The 26,897-nt window shown below is 41.3% G+C and overlaps 1 protein-coding gene across 1 annotated transcript in view; it reads right to left on the bottom strand.

Annotated features, from left to right (window-relative positions):
• The window catches only part of LOC126092265 (lon protease homolog 2, peroxisomal-like), a 112,542-nt gene that overhangs the window by 45,329 nt on the left and 40,316 nt on the right, over positions 1–26,897 (bottom strand). Inside the window, exons 2-6 of the mRNA XM_049907780.1 lie at positions 17,710–17,803; positions 9,246–9,438; positions 3,643–3,752; positions 3,351–3,504; positions 2,585–2,765 (exon numbers count right to left, since the gene is read on the bottom strand). Of these exons, the coding sequence (XP_049763737.1) occupies positions 2,585–2,765; positions 3,351–3,504; positions 3,643–3,752; positions 9,246–9,438; positions 17,710–17,803 (732 nt within the window). The remainder of the gene's footprint in view (positions 1–2,584; positions 2,766–3,350; positions 3,505–3,642; positions 3,753–9,245; positions 9,439–17,709; positions 17,804–26,897) is intronic.

The raw sequence follows: 26,897 nt of genomic DNA, 5'->3' as shown, positions 1-26,897 counted from the left end.
AAGACATTACTGCTGAAGGATCAAGCCTGTCCAAACCTTCAATGGTGGCCCTCCTGAAATCATCCACTTTAGAAGGCTTACTTCATTGACACACTGCAAGTTTCAATTTCTCCGAACCTTCCTCAGATGAGTCCATCTCAGCAGTGATCATAGACCACTCCATTCATTTTGTTACTGTCTCCTAGAGGGAGGTGTTCTCCAAGTGGGCATGGCATGTTCATGCATTTTTATCATCTTGAAATATGAAACCATTGTTGAAAAGTTGACTGTAGAGCTAAGCAATAGGTTGACGAGTCCTCTCCTAATACAGCACAACCTTCAATTTACCTATGACACAGATAAGAGGCATCCAACAATGATGCATGGTACTAGTATAAAACATAAGTTATACCACCTCCTTGCAGAACCTGTGGAACTGTGTGGCTGAGGTGCATACAGATACCTGGCTACCGCGACACACTTTAATGATGATTGTCAGGCATCAGACAAATCCTGCATTCATCAGCACAGAAATCCTGATGCTATTAATTCTACAAGTGTTCCCTTGTCCACCTTGTTTACATACTACAATACTGACCAACTGCATCTCTAGAAGCCAAACTAATTATATGGAAATCATTGCATACTGTCTGAATTGATAAAATCCTGCCAGTTGGGGAAAAAAGTGTGGCAGTTCTATTTGCATTCTGCTTGGGTTAGATATGAGCCACAGGTAGCTGTCATCAGCTGGCGATGGTAGTATCAACTGCAGACAAACACTACAGGTTAGTTAGTTAATACTGTAGCACCTTAAGATAGCATCTGAAAGCTCAAACAATATCACTCTATTATATGCTGATTCAGAAGGCAGTTTCCCCTGCTAACACTCCTTCTTGTCATAAAGTGACAATGCACACACAGTTTGTGCTTCAAATGATCGTTTAAGGCATCTTGGCAGACTCAAAAATTTACACAATTAAAATTATCCCATTCATGACTGGACACAGTGTGTGCTCTACTGAATTACAGTGAGAACACAGGTTCACTTTTAGCACCTTTATACACACAATGTATGCAGTGACTTCCTGTGAGCAAAACCATATTGAAACAGAGGTTTCTGGACAAATAGACACAAAATATGCTAGCCATGGCAGCAGCGCATATGTTTTCTTGAGCAGTAACAATGTTGACAGGAAAACAGATCAAATCGTGAACATTCTGTAATTCAATTTCTGCTATGAGTTAGCCTTCACCGAATAACAAGTACATCCACAGAACTGACAAAAAAATAAAATAAATATTAGCTCACCATAAACATATGGATCCCTGTAAAAGTAAACAATCCACGTACTCCTCTAGTTTAAAAAAAAAAGTGGTTCTTTCATACATACTTCGAACAGTTCAAGACAATTTTTAAAGAGCCTGTGGCTCTTGTTGTCACTATAAACCAAAGATAATTGGATCAGTGTGACCTGAGCAGACATGCAGGATACCATGCAGACAAGTGCATGAACCATACCATCAAATCAAATCAGTGAGTTTGAAAGGAGGCATATTATTGGCATGAGGGAATGTGATGCCTCCATCCATAAAAGTGCTGCTAGTGTGGCATGAAATGCTTCAGCAGTGTAACTGGTGTGTGCAGAATGGTTCATTGAAGGCCGTAGAAAACAACATGATGGGTCAAGTCATACCATCTAGACTACTTTCACTGAGTGCCATGTGTATCTTCCATTGTCATGTGTCCTGTCACATACTCACAATCTAGTTGCCCGTATATCATACTCTCTCCTAGCTACGACACACTTTTTCTTCCCCTCCCACTACTGCAGCCAAGGCTCTAGATGTATGCATTTGGTTGTCTGCAACATTGTATATGTGACACTGTTTAACCATGGAAAGTGCAACAACTTAAAACCTTGTAATATCTATGTGCTGTTGTGAGTTTCTGTGGATGATACATAAAGTTTCTGGGGACAATGCATCAATCAGCTACAGGTGAGCACTTGCCTTTCTTCAATATAACTACAAATTAAAACCCACAATTTGTGCTGTTGCTGTGCGTACACCATACGATAGGCACAGAAAATGAGTCATTGACCACACTCTGAACTGTTATATGAAGTAATAGCATTTCATCTGACTGGAATATAAATACCATTATAAAGCCCACTGACAGGTCAAAAGACTAGATTTTCAAGAAAGAATGTCTGATGTTTGCACCATACTATCAATTTTTCTTATTGCAGCTGCCCAAGGGAATGTATATTCTCCTATATTTCACCTCCTGTGCAATATTGTTCAACAGAGATTGGGGTTCAATGTCCATGTAATGGATGCATGCACAGTGTTTGAAGTCATTGGAGATGGAGCACAGGCTCAGATTGGGGTAGGAAGAGTAAGAAAACTGATCATGTCCTTTCAAAGGAACTGTTTGTCTTATGCAATTTAGATAAAATCATGGACAATCTAAATGACAATGGCTGGACAACTGTTCGAAGCACCATCCTCACAAATATGGATCCGATGTCTTACCACCATGTCACCTCACCTGGCCAACAAACAACAGTATACAAGCAGTTTACAGGCAAAAACCATTACTTACTCTAATTTCCTATACAGTTCTTGTATCTCGTCTTCATCATCATTATCAATATCATTTCTGCTGATTCCGTTCATCCCAGCTCTTCCTCTTGGGATAACTACCCTCATCCCACGCCGAGTATTTCCATTATTAATTGGAAGTATACTGGTTTTAGTGCGAGGACTTCGTGTCAGCTCCAGTTCTAGAGAAATAATTGTTTCCATCAACAGAAGTACAGAATTTGTGACAATTTTTTTTTATTCAAAAAAAATTTTGTATTAAATCAAAAATTCATAACAGTTTTCTTTTAACACAGAATATTCTATAATAAGTTAAATGACAAGCAAAAAGAGCTACTAAATAATTACTGTAAACAAAAAGAGACTAAAATGAATACGATGACGATGTGAACAAAGTATGTACCACACACATATTTTCTTTCTAAATTAACCAGCAACTTCTTTCTCACATCTGCATAAATTTATGGTTACAGAAAGTTCTAGTAGAATGCAAATAATTTAAGAGTAAAGGTAATAAGTATACACATTTACTAAATTCTGTATTTTTTGTTCCACATCATCCTTTTTTTAATTAAAATCATGGCCCTATGTTGTGCACACATATTTTCCCATCTCCATCAAGAAGATATTGTACCTATTTCTTGCAGAACATCTACAGGTGCAATTTATTAGTAAATGTAGGAACATGGTGGATCTAATGATGCAAAGCAGTAACTGATTTAAATAAACATAACAATATCATTTACCCAGATGAAGCCTGTACTTACCTTTAGTATGTCTAATTAGCAGTGGTAAAGTAATCTTCAAACGATCAGCTAAGTTCACAGCATCTAAAACTTTTAGTTTCTCTGGGAAAGAAGCATCAACAACTGATGCGCATAAATCAACCAGTGTGTGGCTTGGCAAGGAGGACAATTTATCCTGAAGAAATATGTCGTAATTAGAAAATAAAGTTGTGAGGAACACTATCTTAACTCACACAAAGAAAATAAACCACAAATATAAGGTTTCTGTTACAATACCTTACCAACAAATGAGAAACATAAATTCTGAAGTTACCTTCAACTGTGCAGCTACTTCTGGTGGAACATTAAGGAAGTCTGTTAGTTTTGTTGCCAGCTCACGAAGATTTTCCAGCATGGCATTTACCTCTGGGCTGTCATCATCATCTTGACGAGGGCAAAAAACAGAGAAAGGGAAGCATAATCACCTAAAGTTCAGTATACAGATACCACCACTTGCAATACACGGACATAATAGGAGACCTTCAAATGATGGTGTTTCAGTATATTTGGAAGAATTGAATTACTTTAAAAATGTTACAGTGATAAATGAAAACTACAATTTTGAATGAGTGTGTGAGAAGTTTGCAAGTAAAAGCCCACACTTCCCATTCATCTATAAAGTATTATATTATTTTCTTCTTCTGCAGTAGTTGGTAATATGACTAGTTCTGATACAAAAACAGCCAGATGGACAGTACCATGCACATAAATAACTCAGAGAAAAGCCATAAACTTCATGAAAAAGAAATAATGTGATTTAAACAATACATAAACTTAAGTTTGTTACGACTGTGTGCACAAGAGGTCCAGAGTAGGGCCTTGGGATATAAATGCAGAAAGTAGCTAATCTGCTTAAACAGTCTTGTAGTTGAGTGCTGTAACTCTTAAAAACATAATTTTAGAGTATAATTTGAGGAAGTATAGGTGCCAATCATGCAATACCAAATTTGGACAAGAAAAATCCCTGGAGGCAGCATGCTTATACTGCCTCTGACAACAGAAATGGCTAATAAGTTTAACTACCAGGTGCTATTAATATTGTAAGCTGGTGATAAATATCAATGCACATTTCACTTATTGCTGTTGTTAATGCATTTAAATACATTTGTGCACTTCTTGCACATTGTAAAGTCATCACACAGTAATGAACAACTGTAAATTAGACACAGCTTGCAGCAAGTTTTGTAAATAAATCTGCAATAGGAATCACTTAAATTTTGTAGTGTTTTGTGAATTCTCCAGAGGTATCCTTAATTTTACAGCCAATATTTTGGTCTCCTCGATACCATACCAGTCATTACTGAAAGCCCTGCAGTTTCATTTAATCCAGGTGTGTTACACATGTTCAGCTTATAGAACAATTTATTTTGGTGTGAACTAACAAACATAATACTAAAGGCATCAATCATATCACGCTTTTTTTTTTTTAATGTCATGAATTGAAAACTGTAACTCCCACAATGATTGGTCTGAACCACTCCAAAATCAGAAGATTTGTAGAAAAGTGGAAACGTAACAAGTGATTAAGATTAGAGAGAGAGAGAGAGAGAGAAGAGAGAGCACATGCAGATTCAGCAGTGCCCTCTTTTGTGCGACTGCACAGGTCACAGTTTCAGAGTTACACCATAATCAGTTGGTACAGCGCAATCAAACGAAGTGGAAACTTACAAACAAGTATCAGTATGCCTCAATGTTAAAGAGCACAACATCAGCTTGATCAGGACAGGATAAGTGGTCTTAAGGAAACAGGTTTACCATATAATTACACTGTGGCTCTTACAGGACATGCTGTTATGACAGTGATGCATACGTGGAACCAATGGATAGCAGAGGGTAGTACATAGCAACAAGTGGGTACTGGACCACACCATGTGATCAGAGTACGGAATAACTGCCATCTTGTCTTTACGATTGTAATCGACAGAGTAGCTTTGTTCACAGTGCTGGTTTGACACACACACACACACACACACACACACACACACACACTGCAGTGGGAGTGCACACATCTATGTGGATAGTTCAATGCTGTCTGCTGGCACAAATGCCATTGTGGCAGCTTCCACAGTCCAGAATCCACTAACCCTTCAGATGGCAACGGACACTTGCATGGCATCAATGCTAAGTGACAAAATGTTGTGTTTTCAGATGAGTGCTGCTTCAAGTTGTCCTATAGTGATAGCCAGGTGTGTGTGTGATTGCATTGCATTGATAGCAACTGGGCAGACTGTACCGCTGAGCAGCACAGACGTCAAACATCAAATGTGATAGTGATGATAGAGCCACTGGCTATATCAAGTGAGCTCACCTCCTACATATCGAAGGAAATCTGAACAGCAACAGCTACATCACGAGGTCTTAGAGCCAAAGGCACTTGTCCCTATTGCAAGCAGCTCCATGTGTCATATTTCAGTAGGACAATGAAGGCAGCTTGCAGCAAGGAGTGCACGCGCCTTCTTCGAAGAACAATTGGTATTACTACTTTCCTGGCCTGCAGATTAGCCTGACATGTTGCCCATCAAACACGCTTGAGACATGGTCAGTCAGCAAACTTCTTTGTTTTGGTCCTCTAGAAAGCACAAACCAGTGTGTTCTTCAGCAGCACACCAGACATTCTTTGATCCCATCCCACGGTGTCCAGAGGCTCTGACTGCATCATGTGATGGCTTCACGCCATATTGCAAGCTCAGTCAGAATGTATGTACAGTTCTGTAAATTTAATCTTTAGCATAATGTCATGTCCCTAATCTATAGAATAAATTTTATTTCGATCTTACATCCTCCTCCTTAGTGTTGCAATTTTCACAAGATTCCTGAAATGATGTTGACAAATGTGTAACCCATCTATTCAATTTGCAAAATTGTTATTGTTACATTTGTTTCTTCTACTTGCAGTCCCTGTAATGTTTTGAGTTTCATGTAACAGTTACTCTGACCATAATAATTACAAGACCAGGTGAGGCATTGCACAATACACAAAGATAAAATTTTAATCTATACTGGTGCATTGCACAGTAGAATAATTTCAAATACAGTATAACATACATGAATATACTATAATAAGTGATCTGCAATTCTAATGTAAATAGTTTCAGATGTGACAGCAACAGTTCACAAACACACCAAGCAACCATAGCTACTGTTCCCTAAAATTGAGTGGGACAACAGTACTCTTATGTGTTGTACAGTTCAGTTCATTATGGTAAAGCTTTCTTCTGTGAGTTTTTAGCATTCTTCTAGAAGAAGCAATTGTAATGCAGAAAGTGATATGACTTCCAAGGGAATCACAGACATGTTTTAGAGTTCAAGTTCACAAAGTGTATTGACTGCAGTAATCAAATGGTGTGTTTTCTTTGTATGAAATCACCCTCTAAGCCATGTGGGGACAAGCACAGTCACATCTGAAAAAGAAATAATAACCAGCAGCACACCCATATTACATAAGAAAAGGGCATAGCACTGTATAATAGAGGTGCCAAGAACGAAATTAGCCCTATGAGAGGACAGCAGCAATGAGGTTGAAGCAATCATGCGTAACAAGTAGCCTACCCAATAGGATTAACAATACAATGTAAGTGCATATCATCCACATAGCTCTGATGTCTTAAAGACTGTTAAGTCAATTGTGGCTGTACTGGAAGTCAATTCATTCATCACTGTCGACCCCTGCCCAAACTGTCACTATCAACAGGGCATTAGGATATGTGCCAACTAAATGCTTTCTCCGACTATCAAGTTGACAGTAAAATGTAATTACATAGTGAATGCTAAGTGACTGTTTACCCACAACCATTCCTCCAATGACAGCTTTAGGTTTTGGAAAGTTGCGCTGTTAATGAAACAAGTATCATATCAATCTACAGACTGCGACCACTTTGTATCTATGTATGTACATACATACTCCACAAGCCATCATATGGTTTGTGACCGAGAGTACTCTGTACCACTACTAGTCATTTTCTTTCCTGTTCCACTTGCAGATAGTGTGAGGAAAAAATGACTATCTATATGCCTCTGAATGAGCCCAAACTTCTAGTATCTTACCTTCGTGGTCCTTAAGTCGAATGTATGTTGGCGGCAATGGGATCGTTCTGCAGTTACCATCAAATGCCAATTCTCTAAATTTTCTCAATAGTGTTCCTCAAAAAGAATGCTGCCTTCCCTCCAGAGATTCCAATTTAAATCCCCGAAGCATTTCTGTAACACGTCTGTGTTGTTTACCACTACTGGTAGCAAATCCAGCAGCCCATCTCTGAATTGCTTCAATGTCTTCCTATAATCCAACCTAGGGCAGATCCCAAATTCTCGAGCAGTAGTCAAGAACAGGTTACACTAGCATCCTATACACGGTTTCCTTCACAGATGATCTACACCTTCCTGAACTTCTCCCAATAAAACAAAGTCGACAATTCACCTTCCCTACCACAATCCTCGATTGCTCATTCTATTTCATATTGCTTTGGAACTTTACACTCTGAGATTTAAATGACATGACTGTGTCAAGCAGGACAATACTAAAGCTGTATCTGAACATTACTTGTTTGTTTTTCCTATTCATCCACATTAACTTATATTTTTCAACATTTGGAGCTAGCTGCCATTCATCACACAAATTAGAAGAAATTTTGTCTAAGTCATCATGTATCATTGGACAGTCACTCATCTTCGACACCTTCATTTACACCACAGCACCATCAGCAAACAACTGGAAATTGCTGCCTACCCTGGCCACCACACCATTTATACATAGAAAACAACAGCGGTCTTATCAAGTTCCCTGGGACATTCCTGAAAATCTCCTTGTCTCTGATGGACACTCTTTGTCGAGGCCAACACAATGGGGTCTATTATTTAAAAAATCTTCAAGCTACTCTTGTACCTGTAAACCTATTCCCTATGTTCGTACCATCATTAACAGAGACAGTAGGTATATTAGGTCCATACCTGGTGTCTTAGATATGTCTGCAAGATTATACATTAAATCTACACTTGTACTAGATATGCCACTGTATGGTGTGTGGCAGACATTACATAGTAAATAAGTATATTTACTACCACATTCCTATCCCATTCGTCATAGTACAGGGGAAGAAATATTGTTGACAACACTTCTCTGTAAGTCCTAATCTCTCTATGTGAACCTTGAAGTAGAATAGAGTGCACTCTTTAAAGTTTCTCTCTCTTCCATTAATCAAACTTGATAATGGTTGCAGATCATGGCAGAATTAGTTAAATATTTTTTTTTAACTCTTTGATGCATTTCCAGTAAATATGAGCCTGACATCTACCATCCCACTTTAAACTGCTTCAGACTGAATTTAAAAATACTTAATAGTTATGACTGATTCCAGTGGCTGATCACTACCTGTACAATCAAACAATACTGGATCTTTTCCCCTATTTAATGACCTTTATTTATATTACAAGGGCTTACCTTTCCTGTCTGGTCATTCTCCCCCCCCTCTCCCCCCCCCCCCCACTGCCATCGCCCTCTCTCTCTCTCTCTCTCTCTCTCTCTCTCTCTCTCTCTCTCTCTCTCTCCCTACCTGGGCAAGAATGACCATAGAGAGGTGGGGTGTGTGCGCGAAGGACAGTGTTACCTCCTGGTATTACTATTGTCATTGAATTACCGTACAATACTTGCACTTGTGCCTTTTATTTGATTAAAATGTGTGTCAAATCTCTATAGGTAGTCATAGGACTCAATCCAAAGACAGATTAGCAGTGGAAACTTTTAAAAAGACCATAGGGAAAGAGAAAAGAACATAACAGTTCCAGCACAATCAATCTCTCTCTCTCTCTCTCTCTCTCTCTCTCTCTCTCTCTCTCTCTCTCTCACACACACACACATACACATACATACACAAACTAACTTACCATCATGAACCACCAACTTGTCCAGCTGTGAAACTACACCTACAGGGTATGGCACTTCCATTACAAGCTTCTCCAGCCTAAAACGACATATTCCATAAAGCAGAAGAGTAAAACTAGCAGAATGTCTCCAGCTAGTGCCAACCACTTGAACAACAAGAGCGGCCGTGCCAACTGGATGCAATGGAACGGACCCCTATAAGAAATATGCATATTAGAGAAAAATAAATGAATAGTTCCAGTGCTAGTATGCAAAATTATAGCTTGCTAACACTCTTCAGGTGTCTGAGAAGAAAAAGAATCCACTTCAAGATACATTGTTTTCCATTCAATCCACCTTTTTATGGCACATCAATGCTGTTTTCTATGAAAATAATATGGTTTCTTTGTAGAACTACTAATGAAATTACAGAACTTCCATATAACTACTTTCAAGATATAAGTACTCAATAAATAGAAGCTAATACATTTTTGGAATGCCCTACCTACATTCTGGATCAGACAGAAAACTGAATTACAAATTGTTCAAGTTGCAAAAAGAGACACACTGACTCAGCAGTACTTATCTCCAGGGAGGAAAGAGGGATTGTCTGTAGAAGGTTATCATGGAAAGACCACTGAAAACAGAATACAAACATCATTGAATATCCCCATCTGTCATCTATTTTCATCATGAAGCCATCTTCTGTCTGCCTTCAGAGAACTTCTTTCTATGTTCTTCAACTTTACTTATAACTTTGTCTGTTCTTTTATCTCTGAAATCCATCTGGCACAGAGTTTACCAAACTTAGACCAGCCAGTGTCTCTGATGCTCTCTCCATCATATTTAACTCACCTTCTCTTTTCAGCACCTTAACCTAGGTTTACATGGTGATCACCACCACCACCACCTCCTCCTCCTCCTCCTCCTCCTCCTCCCACCCCCTTCCCACCCCCTTTTCCAACCTTAACCAAACAATACATCTTTCCTCCCTAAGGTAAGAACATTTAGCAGCTCTGAAAGCCAGTCCTACTGACTGTCCTTTCACTGTTTCTAGCAGCAGATCTAGGAATTTCACTTACTGAAGATTAGTACACATCACGCATTTTATCTCGTAATTTTGAACTACTTGCATCGTCCATTAATATTTTCACTTACTCCCAAGTATTTGCACCTCATTTGTTCATAACTGTAATAATAATGACGATAATAATAATAATACCCGTGGAGACCTGGGAAAAGAATAGGCCTCCAGTATGTTCTGCCAGTCGTAAAAGGCGACGAAAAGAACAAACCACTAATAGGGCTAACCCCCCCTTTAAGTGTGGTTAGTTGGTTCAGGACAGAACTAATGAAGCCTTGGACAAGCGCTGTCATGGTCAGGGACGACGCTTGAACCCTATGCCCGTCCACAATGGTTACGACACTGCTAGCCACACGGAAAATGATTTAAATCCAAACAGAGGTGTTTTGCAGGATATGCTTCCTGCAACCACTCTAGAAGGAAAACAAAGACAGAGGAGGAGATGGTCAGATGAAGTTAACCGACACCTCATGTTCTGTTACTACCAAGCAACAAACTTAGGAACCAACACAACTGGATACAGATCACAAGTATAAACAACAATTATTACCAGATACCCAGAATTAAATTTTTTAACAGAACAATGACTAGCTGATCAGGTCTGTGTAATAATCAAAAATAACAGGATACCCCAGTCATAACTAGAAAACATCAAACAAGTACTACAAATACTGGAACAAAATAATGTGCAATCAGAAGAAGAAGAAAAAAATACAGTAATGGACTCAAACATCCCAGAGCAAACAAACAAAGAACAACACGCATCAATTAAACAATCAGAGGAAAACGAAATCTTAAGATAGCCACAAGAACAAGAACAAATAGAACACGAAGTGACACACATGTTAGATATAGAAGAAAAATTTCAGCTGACATATATAGAATACAAAGACACAAATACAGACATTAGACCATTCTTACATAGACCCCCAAATAACCCATAAGTCGAAATAACAATAACAACTATCAATACAATCATACACAACAAAATAAATGAAAATACAACTATGGAAGAGTTACAACTACTGGTTTATATAGGAGCACTCACTACACTAAATATACAAACTAGGCAGAGATCAGAACCAACCAACACACAGAAGAAACCCACAAAACCAGCATGGCAACACAGGCTACAGATCAGAATAGAAAAACTGAGAAAAGACATCGGACCGCTAACGCAATTTATAAGAAATGAAATGTCAGAAAAAAACAAAAAAGGTTAGGTAAAATCTCACAAGAAGCGATAGAGCAATTAGATGAAAAGAAGCAGAAATTACAATCATTGGCCAAACGACTTACAATATACAAAAAAAAAAAAAGAAAATGGAAGGAAAAAAAACATTTAACACAAACCAAAAGAAATTTTACCAGACAATAGATAACACACACATTAAAATAGACATGGAACACTTCTGGAGCAACATATGGTCAAACCCGGTACAGCATAACAGGCATGCACGGTGGATACAAGCAGAAACAGACACATACAAGATGATACCACAAATGCCTGAAGTGATAATTTTGCAACATGAAGTCACCCAAGCAATTAATTCTACTCACAATTGGAAAGCCCCGGGAAAAGATAAAATAACAAATTTCTGGCTAAAGAAGTTCACCTCAACACATTCACACCTAACTAAATTATTTAACAGTTACACTGCAGACACATACACATTCCCTGATACACTTACACATGGAATAACTTATCTGAACCTAAAGATCAAGCAGACACAGCAAACCCAGCTAATATTGCCCCATAACATGCCTACCAACAATATACAAAATATTAACTTCAGTCATTACACAGAAATTAATGACACATACAACACAGAACAAAATTATAAATGAATAACAAAAAGGCTGCTGCAAAGGAGCGCGAGGATGTAAAGAGCAACTGATAATAGATGCAGAGGTGACATATCAAGCTAAAACTAAACAAAGGTTGCTACACTATGCATACATTGACTACCAAAAAGCTTTTGATAGTGTACCCAACTCATGGTTACTACAGATATTAGAAATATACAAAGTAGATCCTAAATTGATACAGTTCCTAAACATAGTAATGAAAAATTGGAAAACCACACTTAATATCCAAACAAATTCAAATAATATCACATCACAGCCAATACAGATTAAGTGTGGAATATACCAAGGAGACTCATTAAGTCCTTTCTGGTTCTGCCTTGCCCTGAACCCACTATCCAACATGCTAAATAATACAAATTATGGATATAATATTACTGGAACATACCAACACAAAATCACACATTTGCAATACATGGGTGATCTAAAACTACTGGCAGCAACAAATCAACAACTCAGCTAATTACTAAAGATAACAGAAGTATTCAGCAATGATATAAATATGGCTTTTGGAACAGACAAATGTAAGAAAAATAGCATAGTCAAGGGAAAACACACTAAACAAGAAGATTACATATTGGATAACCACAGCAACCGCATAGAAGCGATGGAAAAAACAGATGCCTATAAATATCTAGGATACAGGCAAAAAATAAGAATAGATAATACAAATATTAAAGAAGAACTAAAAGAAAAATATAGACAAAGACTAACAAAAATACTGAAAACAGAATTGACAGCAAGAAACAAGACAAAAGCTATAAATACTTATGCTATACCAATATTGACCTACTCATTTTGAGTAGTGAAATGGAGTAACACAGACCCAGAAGCACTCAATACACTTACACAATCACAATACCACAAATATGGAATACATCACATACATTCAGCAACAGAAAGATTCACATTAAGCAGAAAGGAAGGAGGAAGGGGATTTATCGACATAAAAAAACCTACATTTTGGATAGGTAGACAATTTAAGAAAATTCTTTATAGAACGAGCAGAAACTAGCAAAATACACAAAGCAATCACCCATATAAATACATCGGCTACACCATTGCAAGTTCATAACCACTTCTACAACCCTTTAGATCACATAACATCAACAGATACGAAGAAAGTAAATTGGAAAAAGAAAACACTACATGGCAAGCACCCGTATAATCTAACACAGCCACACATCGATCAACGCGCATCCAACACATGGCTAAGAAAAGGCAATATATACAGTGAACGGAAGGATTCATGATTGCAATACAGGATCAAACAATAAACACCAGATATTACAGCAAGCATATTATTAAAGATCCCAATACCACAACAGATAAATGCAGACTTTGCAAATAACAAATAGAAACAGTAGAGCACATCACAAGCAGATGTACAATACTAGCAAATGCAGAATACACCACAAGACATGACAATGTAGCAAAAATAATACATCAACAACTTGCCATACAACATACACTAATAAAACAACACGTTCCCACATACAAGTATGCACCACAAAATGTACTGGAGAATGATGAATACAAATTATACTGGAACAGAACCATTATAACAGGTAAAACAATACCACATAACAAACCTGACATCATACTCACCAATAAAAAGAAGAAATTAATGCAACTAATCGAAATATCCATACCCAATACAACAAATATACAGAAGAAAACAGGAGAAAAAATTGAAAAATGCATCCAACTGGCTGAGGAAGTCACGGACATGTGGCATCAGGATAAAGTTGACATTATACCAATTATACTATCAGCTACAGGAGTCATACCACACAATATCCACCAGTACATCAACGCAATACAGCTACATCCAAACGTGTATATATATAACTACAGAAATCTGTAATTACTGATACATGTTCAATTACCCGAAAGTTCCTAAATGCAATGTAACATATACCATACAGTTAAAAGGAAGTCACGCTTGATCAAGGTTCGCATCACTTTCCATTTTTAACCAGACATAACGTCTGAGAAAGGAACGAAGATAATAATAATAAACATAATAATAATAGGGAAAAGGAAAACTAAGATGTGCTGATATAGCTTAAGGCACAGTGCTCTTACTTGTGAGACAGGTACGTGAGCCACAGCCAGATCAAATAAATTTGCTATCGCCTTCCAAATTAAGCCTCTCTTGCCTACAGCCTCCACTGTCACTGCCAGATGTGTTTTCCTTGTCACACTTCATCAATACAACCTGGCCTGTAAACATGACATGGGAGGTATACAGAGGCCAATCAGCACAATGGAAAGCAAATGAGAGAATCAATGGGAATCGATCACTATCACAGACATCATTGTGCAGTGACCAGTGTAATGAGGGGTGAAGGGGAGTGGAAGTGAGCAGAAGATCAATGGCAGAGAAAGTGCCATAAGTGGCACTAAAATGGGTAGAGGAACCAGCATTAAGAAGGCTCAAGTCGTGGTCCGCAAGAAACTTGTCTATGAAGAGGCCCAAGAAATAGCACAGCCCCACAAGTGGAGATGGGCATTAAACTTTCATGGAGGACAAAGACAGGGGAGAGTTTCTGAAGGAGGACTGTTAGGGCAGTGGGCGTAGGTGGTCTGTCAAGTGGGATACAGACTGCAAATCACAATCGCAAAGCCCAAGGAGACTAGGATGGTATGATGGAGATGCATATCCTAATAACACCCATACACGACCAATGTGCAAACACCACCAGAAGCCCTCAACAGGCCAACTCAGTTCTGACAGAAAGCATGGAAACCACGAAGGATTGGTGAGAGAGCATAAGAAAAATGAGATTCCTGTAGAATGATAGAAGCTGCAGAGTAAAAGGAAGTAAGGGATTGCAATGCCAGAAGGGGTCGAAGTTACTGTTACAATTCCATTGAATAAGGACAGAATGAGGATCCAAATGGGATGCATTCAGGCCAAAGCCAGACACACTGCAGGGTCACCATCCATCACCAACAAGGAAGGTGTGACATCCAGAAACAAGAGGTCAGCCTCGGGTTCCATTGCTGTTGTCACACACTCCATGTAAGGACCGCAAAGATAAGATACGAGAAATTAGGTCTCATATGGAGGCATATAGACAGTCATTTTCCACTCACTCTCTTTGCAAGTGGAACAGGAAAGAAAACAACTGGTACTGATACAGGGTACCCTTCACCACACATCAAACGGTGGCTTGCGGATTATGAATGTAGAGGTAGAGGTTGCAAGGGTGGGTCTGTACCTATGAGGGTACCAAAGAGGCCTTGTTCAGGACCTTCTTCTTCTTCTTCATATGTCAAAGAGGACAGGGCCTGGAGGAGGAAGAGCAGGCTTTAGTGAGATCAGGAACTAAGAGAGCATGGAATGTGGGTCCCGTGGCCAACGTGCAGCAGAAGCCGGAGAGGGGGGGGGGGAGTGGGGGGGCTGTATCCAGGGAGGATCCCATCACCAGCAGACACCAAAGGAGGGGACACTTCTCTGGCCAAATGGGGGGAACGGCACCCAAAGGGGAGGACATGGAAACTGCAAGGAAGAGCGAGAGGAAACAAGGACCCAGACTGGTATAAGGAGGAGAGAGGTGCACGGAAGGTCATAACAGAGGCAAAGTTAGATGTCATACAAACAGGGTAAAGATGGCCATATTTCTATATTTCTGACGAACCTCAGTGTACAATAAACAAGTGAGGGTAGTGACAATTAATGCACATGGGCAGCAGAACGAATGAGCTACCACCATTGAGTGGGTGTCCACATTCACCACATAGAGGGTCTGCTGTTTAGCGTGAAGATATGTCTGAAACACAAACACCAAAAACACTTCACAGGCGGCGGGACATACGGCTTCATGTCACACTGGTAAACCATAATCTTGACATTCTCCAGGAGACTATCCTTGTCAAATGCCAGAATAAAGGTGCCAGTATCAATGTGATTGTCTTTATGGTCTTTCTGAACACACTAAACAAAATGACTGCCCCACTGTTCCAGAGTGGCCCAATTTGAATGATGAGGTACGTATGAAATATGACACCCTCAACCATATTCAAAGACTGGCTGAGGAGTATTGAACAACAGGATGTCACCAAGATGGTCACAGGCATGAAGGGCTGCAGACTGGGCTGCAGAATAAGTTCCAATCAACAGTGACCCCAACCACATCTTATTCAGAGAATCCACTTTGCCCAAATTTATCTTTGATAGTTTCTATAAAAAATAATGGCTTGGTGACAGTGAAAGTGTTGGTTGGTTGGTTGATTGATTCAGGCAGAGGACTGAACAGCAAGGTCATCGGTCCCATCGGATTAGAGAAGGATGGGGAGGGAAGTCTGCTGGGCCCTTTCAAAGGAACCATCCTAGCATTTGCCTGAAGCTATTTAGGGATATCACAGAAAACCTAAATCAGGATGGCTGGACGCAGGTTTGACCTGTCATCCTTCCGAATGCGAGTCCAGTGTGCTAACCACTGCGCCACCTCACTCTGGGTGATGAAAGTGTGACCACCAGTCCTGCTGCAAGCCACTTAGCAAGGAAAGGGTTTCACTCCAAGCTGGTGAGCCTGGTCCTCCTCCCAGGGGGTAGCCAGGGAAGGGAAGGGAAGGGAAGGGAAGGGAAGGGAAGGGAAAGGGAAGGGAAGGCCACAGGATCATAAGCAGCAGCGTTAAAGGGTCAATTCACAACTAATGATAAGGCCATAAAAGAACGGCCAGTTTTTTGGAGCTTAATATATTTCATAAGCAAAGCATCCGCCCTGATATCACCCATTCCAGTAAGGGGCATTCCCCTCGGATGCCACCCAACCACAGCAAAGACTGTCTGGCATGGCGATCATTGCTGCGAGTTCTGATGACGATAGATGACAAGTAACCACTCCTAGGCATATATGGGGAGGTAGCAGCACAGGTATCAGTGACTCCTGTGTTGTCAGAGGGCTCAACAAAAGGTTACATAACAACTCCACCATGTGGAATGGCTAACGTGCTGGCTATACAGCATTAAAATGACAATGGTGTCGAGTAAAAGTTGGAAGAGGCAGTAAGGCCACACATCAAAGACACCAAGTAAAGTGTCCTTCCACAGTTTGCTCACACTACGAAGACAAAATTTAGAAAGGGAGGTAAAATCTCATAGGGGGATCAAAAACAGTGAAAAGGAAAGGGGAGGGGAGGGGGAACAAAACCATAAAGGATAGCAGAAACTGGGAGGTTAGCTGGGCTGACATAAGCAAGGACACCGAGAGAGGGGTAAGAGGGGCAAAGGGGAAGGAGGCAGGGGGAGGGGGGGCAGGGGGAGGGGGGGGGGGGAGGGGGCTGCAGCCTGGGATGGAAGAAAGGGCCGTAATAGCTCAGGGTCCCATCTGCACCACACAAACTCACAAAAGAGCTGTGTGCCCTCTGGGTGGGGGGTGGGGGGTGGGGGGGGGAATGAAGAAATAACCTATGTTTTCAAAACACAGGGGCACCAATTAAGCAAATGCTTGTATTTCTGGAAAAAAGTTATAACTAAAACTACTATATTCAACAAAATACTTAGAAGAAATAAAATGAAAGTATACCTGCAAATCTGCAGCCAATTCCTTGGGCAGAACACCAAGAATTAAGCTGGCTAGGCTGCTTCGGGACATTATCCTGCTCCTGATCATTTCAATGCTGTCAAAAACATCATGGTTTCGTTCAAATACTGTGTGAAGTTTGGTAACAAGTTTATATTATCATCATTATCTTACCAAAACATTTATTGAAAAACAACTAAAATTAGCCTATAAACCAAAATTGCACATACTACATGCAGAAGACACAAAAAAAATGTGCAAAAATTTTGAGGAATACAATGTGCTTTAATTCAATCAACATGTTTTAAGCACAAGAAGACTGATGCTAGTCTTCAACATGATTATAACTATTTCAAAATTTCTTTGTCAGTACAATCATTGCAATGCCCCAAAAATGTATTTCTCACTACTCTTTTAAATGGGAGCATGTAAAAATACTTAGTAAGTACAGTAATTATAAGCCTATTAAGGCTATCTTTTCACAGTTTGTAAAAAAAATGTGTTAATTCTTGTCATTTGATGCACAAATGTCATACAAAAACTGCCCTGTATCACCACTCTGGGTATTTGTGCTGCAAGAAGTCAGCACTCACTGTATTGACTACTGTTTCTTTTGCTCTACACAAAATAAGGTGAATTAAGTGCTTTGTGTTTTGGGCGTATTGTAATGATTGTATGATAGCGAAACTTCATCTTTCTAATTCTGATTTAATTTTAATTAATACAGAGGACGTCAAAAAATGTGTACACACTTAAATAAACAGCGCACCAACACGTTTACTCTCTACATTACTTTGACAACCAACTTTCATGGCACTGCATAGAACAAAAAGTTGTGAGTGGATTTTTATTGTCCTGTGCCTCAACCACAGTGCTAATTCATTTGATCTCAACAGATGTTTTCCTCTTCCAGACCATATCAGAACCTACATAAGCACTCAATAAGCTATAGTGTTGTGAAAGGTGGAAGATGCTACATACAGTTAACCATCCTCCAATTTCTTGTACCACACTTGGAGTTCAGAAAGATTGGCTGTATGACTCCACATGTGGCCTATCTCCTTTTCTTGTTCTTGTAGTCTTCCAGTAAGATACACAATTGATCAAGGTTAATAACACACACTTGTACAGTGTGGTCACTTGGAAGTATCAAGTCTGCATCCCAGTGGTAGAAGTAGTATTTATACACAGCATTTAACTAGCAGCAGGAGAGACAACTGCATAAAATTACTTGTCACCAAACTTTTGAGATAAACTTCAAGCCTCTCTGCAGATCCTTACAGAGTCATGGTTTGAGAAAGTGCTTATGCTGAAATAATATTCTTGCAGAGGTTCCCATCTAAAATGCTTCTGCATTTCCATAACGACCTTATGCCAACTGAACTGGCTGGATACTAATATACCAGCACATATCTGAATTTATTCAGTCTCCTCTTTCAATCCAACCTCATGAAAAATAACATCATACAAGAGTCAAGGATAAGAGTAATGCCATTACTTATATGTTTTGCAGATCAGTGTTGGCTGCACTCATTATGATGCATCAACAGGTGATTTAATATCCAGTGACAGCAGCAGGCAACGTGTTTCGTAAGAATCAGTAGATACAACTTTGTCAGATCCTGGTACAAATATCCCAACAGAATATAAAATGTGTTAAAATAGTGTTTGTAACACCAAACGTTTAAAATATATTTCCTACAATAATAAAAATTATTTTATGGTCTATGATACAGAGCCAGAATTGCAAAGTAATGTGAGACACACATAACTTGTGGTCACTTCTGAATCACTACTATAAAATTTCAGCAACTGTAGGTGGTCTCTTCTCCACAATCAGCTTGTCATCATAATCGTCATTACTTTAAAAATCCGACCCCACAATAGTACAACTTTAGGCTACCTTTCGAGGACCGATAGGAGAATACTGAATGATTCTGATTATGATGCTGAAATGTATCATCTCTTTTATCAGCTAACAATGGTTACCTAGAATTATAACTGCAACAGCAATATGAAATTGTTGAATTGCCAACATTTGTACTACAAAGGAGAAGTGCCCCGATTTAGCATTGCCCCTATTCCACACTTTAGCCAAAGAGTCTTGTACACATTCTCCTACCTTCTCAGAATTCTTTCAACATAGTAAAGTCATGCACTTGCCTTTTCTAAAACTGATTCTATGTGTCCTTCCCACATACTACTTAAGGAAATCAGATCACATACATAATCAAAATGACTGAGTCCAGCATGTAACATGCAAGCTGTACTCAAAAAGTACCAGACCTTTTCCATCTGTCTTATCAACTTGCTTTTATCAATATTTTGGCACGCTATGATTCATAAGACTAAGCGAACTTTTTGTCTAAATATGAATTTCCTTACCATTACTTCATAAAGACAGGATATGAGAGATTTGTCAACCATCAGAGTGCAGACTTTGAACAATAATTTGTACAGTCCCACTGAAACAAAGCCTGGGTAATTTCTTCAGCCTTCATCTACCCCATCACATAAGTGATTATCCAGAAAACAAGATCCTGCAAAAGTTCAAAATGATGCTTCTGTCTTCAAAGGCTCTCTTGCCCTTTGCTCAATAACTCTGATTGCAACTTTAGCCTAATCATTGACTTTAAAGGGAAATGCTGTTTAATCTACAGCATTCAACTAACTTAAAGCTTCAATCTGGCAATTCATCCCTACCAATATTCTCAAATCCACTCAGTGTCTCTTCCGCATCTTGGTGGAGAACATAGAAGAAATTAAGAGGTATTTTCAGAATGTAGATTTATGGTTGGTTCATAATGCTTCCTTCAATGGCAGACCAATATCTCATCCTTTAATCTGGACAATCATTTATTCCATCAAAATTTTATTCTTCCATATTCCACTCCCTTTTGAAAATTTACAAGTCAAGTCATTAGGTTTAAGACAGCCAATGAACTAATCTCTGCCTTGTTGTTCATGGTTTGTAATATAGGGTCCACAGGCTTCATTCATTTTTAAAATACTCATTTCCAATACATCTAAAAATCTATGCCCAATATCCGTATCACTGTGATGAACAAAATAAAAGTACACAGAAGTGGATTTAACACTGGGCAGCAGCAGTACCACATGCAACATAAAATGGAGAATACAGCTACCACACGCAGAAGTGACAATTACATTACTAGCAGAATTTCTGTCCATACTGCAACTCTCAGTTATGGCAGAATGCTATGAAGGATGTTCCGAAAGTAAGTTTCATCACTCTTTTTGAAAAAGAAGAAGATAAACAATGTAACACAAACAAGTGCCATATGAATTCACACTCATTGCTTGTTCAACGACAGAAGGGGCATCAGAGAAGGAGGCATGATGCATGCGGAGAGTGCCAAAGAAGAGAGAGTAGCAGCTGACTGGCATGTCCGAGATTACTTATGTACACATCACAATGGCAGATAGATGCATACAGGCAACTTCGCCACCAATAGAAGCGTGCTGTTTTATCTGGTATGAATGGGCATGTGGGATAAGTGTGTCCATCATCCATGAATGCCTACAGACCACATATGGTGAGGTGGTCATGCTCGTTAAATAGTCAGCCACTGGTGTTGCATGTTTGAAGAAAGCAGAATCCCTTATAGCCGCGGAGGGCAGGGGTTCGCATAGCTGGGAACCAGGTTTGCTGAAAGACAATGAAGAAAGCAGGTGTAAAGCTTCACAGTTGCCGTAGCTCAGCCAGGCTGTGGAAAAAATGGCCGCAATTCCACTGAAGGATGACTCGTGAGACTGGGAAGGCATGGAGCATTCAATGAGGCAGTTTACACCTCAGGTCACCTGCTGCCACCAACTTATTGCCTGAGCAGCCTATATCCATTGGGTCCGAGGGTCTGGCGGGATCTAGGACCTCAGCGGATGCCAGAATCTCCAACATCTCCACCTAATCCACAGACGCAGAGCTTGTAGGTAGCGATGGTGTGGGTGCAAAACAAGTCCCTTGGTCTTGTGGATCTTCTTTTTGGATTTCTCTCACTGTTCCTTGGGTTTCCCTGGCGGGGAGGACTTCACTGATTCAGTCTCAAGGACTGAGGATGAGCGTGAAGTCCTACGACCATCTGCTTTTGGGCTCTTCAGCCATTGGTGGGTGTCATCTTTCCCACAAGGGACTGACCCAAGGGACCCTTTCCAAGTGAGAGGAGTCGAAGAAGTTGGACGCTTGACCGCCTCAGAAGTGGGGACGGACGTCCCTGATGGTTGGGGGGAAAGGGGGGAGGACTGTTCCAGGGCACAGATGCACTCCTAGATTGTCGCCACCAAAGGATGGTGAGGACAGCACTGGTTGATAGCTTGTAGGCTGCTGAAGAGATCAGTACACAGAAGAAACAATGGATGTGCTCAAGGGCACAGGATACAGCTCGGCAGTGAAAACAGTGCAGCCATCGTGCAAGGAATGCTGTTCAATATGTCTTCCATGGACATATGCGAAGCAGATGTGATCATCATTCATTGAGCCATCAGTGTAAACCTTTTCATGGCCGCAGTACATGTTGAGAAATGAAAGGAAGTGACAGCAGATAGTCACAAGGTTAACTGAGTGCTTATGACCATGTAAAAGGTCCAGGCAAAGAAGTGGCCTAGGTGTACACCATGGAGGTGTACATGAATTGACCTCAAGTATAGGTGGTAAAGGCAAGGACTCCAGTTCAGACAGAAGGGATCGCACGCGAACTGCAATAATTAGCCCTGACCTGCGCCGCCGATGCAGGAGACGGGCTGCCATGGGTGGGAAAAGGAGATGGTAATGTGCAGGGACTCTGGCCTCCACCAGGACACTGGTCACCGGACTTGTTCTAAAAGCTCCCATCGCTAGATAAATGCCACAGTGCTGCACTGGGTCGAATAAACGCTACGCTGAGGGCGCTACTGAACCATAAACCACACTCCCATAGTCAAGGCAGGATTGAACAAGGGCTCTGTAGAGCTGCAGCAGCATAGAACGATCTGCACCCCAGTTGGTGTTGCTCAAGCAGCAGAGGGCAATGACATGCTGCCGGTATTTCCATTTAAGCCGATGAAGGTGAGGTAGCCAAGTCAATCAGGCACTGGAAACCAGTCATAAGGATCAATATACCTCCACTACAGTGAGTGAATTGTCAGTAAGATAATGTTCTGGTTCCGGTTGAACGGTACGACACTGACAGAAGTGCGTAACACATGATTTTGCGGCCAACAAAAACTTGAAACCATGGGCTACAGCCCATGATTGCACCTTGCGGATGGCTGCCTCTAGGTGTCGCTCAGCAACAACAGTACTGGAGGAGCAGCAAGAAATACAGAAGTCATCTGTATACAGAGAAGGCGAGGCGGATGGCCCTACAGCTGCCGCTAGACTGTTAATGGCCACTAAAAATAAGAGAGACACTCAATACGGAGCCCCACAGGACTCCAGTCTCCTGGATATGGATGCAACTATGGGAGGCACCTACTTGGACACTGAAGTATGAAGCGACAGGAAATTTCGGATAAAAATCGGGTGCAGGCCTCTGAGACCTCGCTCGTATAATGTGGCAAGGATATGATGTCGCCAGGTTGTGTCACTGTGTCATACGCTTTTCGTACATCAAAAAATATGGATGGCAGACTCGAGAGACACAAGATTATCAGCGTTAGAGCGACACTGGCGGAAGCCACCCTGACATGGAGCCAGTAGGCCATGTGACTCCAGGACCCAACCCAACCACTGACACACCATACATTCCAACAGCTTACAAAGAATGTTGGTGAGGCTGATGGGCCGATAGCTATCCACATCAAGTGGGTTTTTACTGGGTTTGAGCACCGGAATAATGATGCTCTTCCGCCACTGTGATGGAATGATGCCATCGCACCAGATCAGGTTGAAGATGACGAGGAGATGTTGCTTGTAGTCAGATGAGAGATGTTTACTCATCTGACTGTGGATCAGATCTAGCGCAGCAGCTGTGTCGGGGCAATGTGCTATGGCACTGTGGAGCTCCCACTCTGTAAATGGGGCGTTATAGGATTAACTGTGGCGTTTAGTGAATGAGAGGACTTTCCCTTCCAGCTGCTGTTTGAGAGTGCAAAAGGCTGGGGGGGGGGGGGGTTAGTTCTCTGACGCAGATGCTCAAGCATAGTGCTCAGCAAAGTGCTCAGCAGTCGCGTTTTCATTGGCAGATAACACGCAATTTATGTTAACACGAAACACCTGTTGGGGGTCTGGTACCCGAAAACATGTTCGATCTTCGGCCAGGCATGGGACGGTGACGTATGGCACCCAATGGTCGAGACATCTCTCTCCCCACACTCCTGTTTCCATTGTTTGATAAGATGGCAAATGCCGGGCAAGGAGCCTTTTAAATGCTATGAAGTGCCCTAGGGAAGGGTGTCACATATGCCACTGTAGAGCTCGCCGACACTCCTTAATTGCTTCAGTGACTTCTGGTGACCACCAAGGGAGTGCCTTTCGCTGCAGGCACCCCAAAGTGTGAGGGATCGCGTTTCTGCCGCAGAAATGATAGTTGCAGTCACCTGCTCAACCATCACATCAATGTTACCATGAGGGGGAGATTCAACAGTGACAACTGAGGTGAACATTTCCCAGTCCACCATCTTTAAAGCCCATCTCGGCAGGCATCCGTGGCCCTGACGCCAGGGAAGTGACGGGAATATGGGGAAGTGGTCACTACCACACAGGTCATCATGTTTCCTGCAGTGGATAGATGGGAGAAGTCCTGGGCTGCAAATTCATAAATCAATGGCTGAGTAACTAACGTGAGCCACACTGAAATGTGTGGCAGCCCCAGTATTTAAGAGGCAGAGGTCAAACTGAGACAGTAAAATTTCGACATCTCTGCCTCGGCCAGTAAGCACGGTGCCACCCCACAAGGGGTTATGGGCATTAAAATCTCCCAAAAGTAGGAAAGGTTTAGGGAGTTGATCAGTCAGTGCAGCTAATACGTTCAGGGGTACTGCACCATCTGAAGGAAGATATACATTGCAGACAGTTATTTCCTGCGTCATCCTTATTCTGACAGCCACAGCTTTAAGAGGGGTTTGAAGGTGCACAGTTTCACTACAGACTGAGTTTAGGACATAAACGCAAACTCCACCTGACACTCAATTTTAGTCGCTACAGTTCCTGTAATATCCCTTATAGCCATGGAGTGCAGGGGACCGCATTGCCGGGAACCAGGTTTCCTGGAAGGCAATGCAGAAAGCGGGTGTAAAGCTTAACAGTTGCCATAGCTCAGCCAGGCTGTGGAAAAAACGGTCGCAATTCCACTAGATGACGACGTGATCATAAGGCTGGGAAGGCATGGAACATTCAATGAGTCAGTTTATGCCTTAGGGTCACCTTCTGCCACCGATTTATTTCCTGAGCAGTCTGTATCCATGGTGCCTGAGGGTCTGACGAGATCTAGGTCCTCAGCAGACGCCAGAATCTCCACCTCAACCTCAAAAGCAAAGCTTGTAAGTAGCGGTGGTGTGGATGCCACCGCAAGTCTCTTGGTCTAGGGGAGTCTTCTTTTTGGATTTCTCTCGCTGCTCCTTGGGTTTCTCTGGCTGGGAGGGCTTGACTGATTCAGTCTCCGGGACTGAGGATGATCATGAAGCCCTACAACCAGCTACTTTTGGGCACTTCAGCCACTGGCGGGAGTCATTTTTCCTGCTAGCAGAAACCTAGGAATGGAGTGACAGAAGGGACCCCTTCCTAGCGAGAGGTGCTGAAGAAGACTTACATTTCTCCGGCTGAGAAGTGGGGACTGGTGTCCTAGATAGTTGGGGGGACAGTGCTCCCAAAGTAGGTGGTGCGGGAGCAACAGGGAGGTAAGTGCCCCCCCACCATCAAGTGGCAGGTGTAGTCTTCTGGCTCTTAGAGCCAACTGGAACTCACGGAACCTATGGGGCTACAACTGTTCTTGTAGCGGAGGCTTTAGGATGTAGGCACTCAAACTTCCTCTTAGCCTCAGTGTAGGTCAGTCAGTCCAGGGTCTTGTATTCCATGATTTTCCTTTCGTGCTGTAAAATCCTGCAGTCTGGTGAGCAAGGGGAATTATGCTCTCTGCAGTTGACAAAGATGGGAGGTGGGGCACATGGAGTATTGGGATGTGATGGACGTCCACAATCTCGAAAAGTGATGCTGGAAATACAGCGGGAAGACATATGGCTGAACTGCCAACACTTACAGCACCGCATTGGGGGAGGGATATATTGCTTAACATCACAGTGGTAGACCATCACCTTGACCTTCTCGGGCAAGGTACCGGAGCCCGATGGATGTGCCGGACAAAATGAACTCCTTGTCGGTCTAAGTTGCTGTGCAGCTTGTCGTCAGACTGCAAAAGAAGGTCCATGTGGAATATAATACCCTGGACCGTATTTAAGCTCTTATGAGGCATGATGGTAATGGAAACATCCTCCAGCTTGCCACAAGCGAGTAATGCCCATGATTGGGCAGAGGATGCTGTTTTTATCAAGAGTGACCCTGACCGCATTTTGGACAAACGGACAAGCCCTCTACATCCCCAAACTTGTCCTCTGAATGTTCTACAAAAAACTGAGGCTTCATCGAGACAAAGGAGACCCCATCAACTCTCGTACATATGAGGTACCGGGGCGAATAAGGTTTGCTGCCATCCTTAGCCTGGTGTTCCTCCCATGGTGTGGCCAGGGAGGGGAATGATTTAGGATCATACTTATTTGCGTTGTACTGAGACTTGGAATGCTTAGAGACTGCTGGCATTTGATCACCAGCAAGTTTTGTTTTTTCTTAGGGCACAAAAAACAACTGGGGTCATACGCGCCCAAGTCAAAACTATACAACACGAACACAGAGATGAGGGAAACGACTATATGTCAGTCCCAATGGAAAGAATAGGAGACAGCTAAAAAAGGCATGTGTAAAAAGGGCTAAAAAAAACATACAAAACTGGAGGTCCAAAACTAAAAATTAAATCGCCTTTGCCATATTGTTTCAGCGGATAAAAAGTAAAATGTGGTTGATGGCCCGCGCATCATTATCCGTAGAGAAAGATAGTGAGGTAAATGGAACTGAAATCACTGATGAAAAAATTGCTATAATTTGTCTATACAGGGCGCCAACTGGTGATATCAACGTCATGTTAAAGAACCTTGAAAATATCTTACACAAGACTACACAAAAAAATAGAAAACTAATTATATGT

This window comes from Schistocerca cancellata, chromosome 7 (genome assembly GCF_023864275.1).
Source record: "Schistocerca cancellata isolate TAMUIC-IGC-003103 chromosome 7, iqSchCanc2.1, whole genome shotgun sequence".
NCBI lineage: Eukaryota > Metazoa > Arthropoda > Insecta > Orthoptera > Acrididae > Schistocerca > Schistocerca cancellata.
This window is presented reverse-complemented; position numbering and strand designations above follow the sequence as displayed.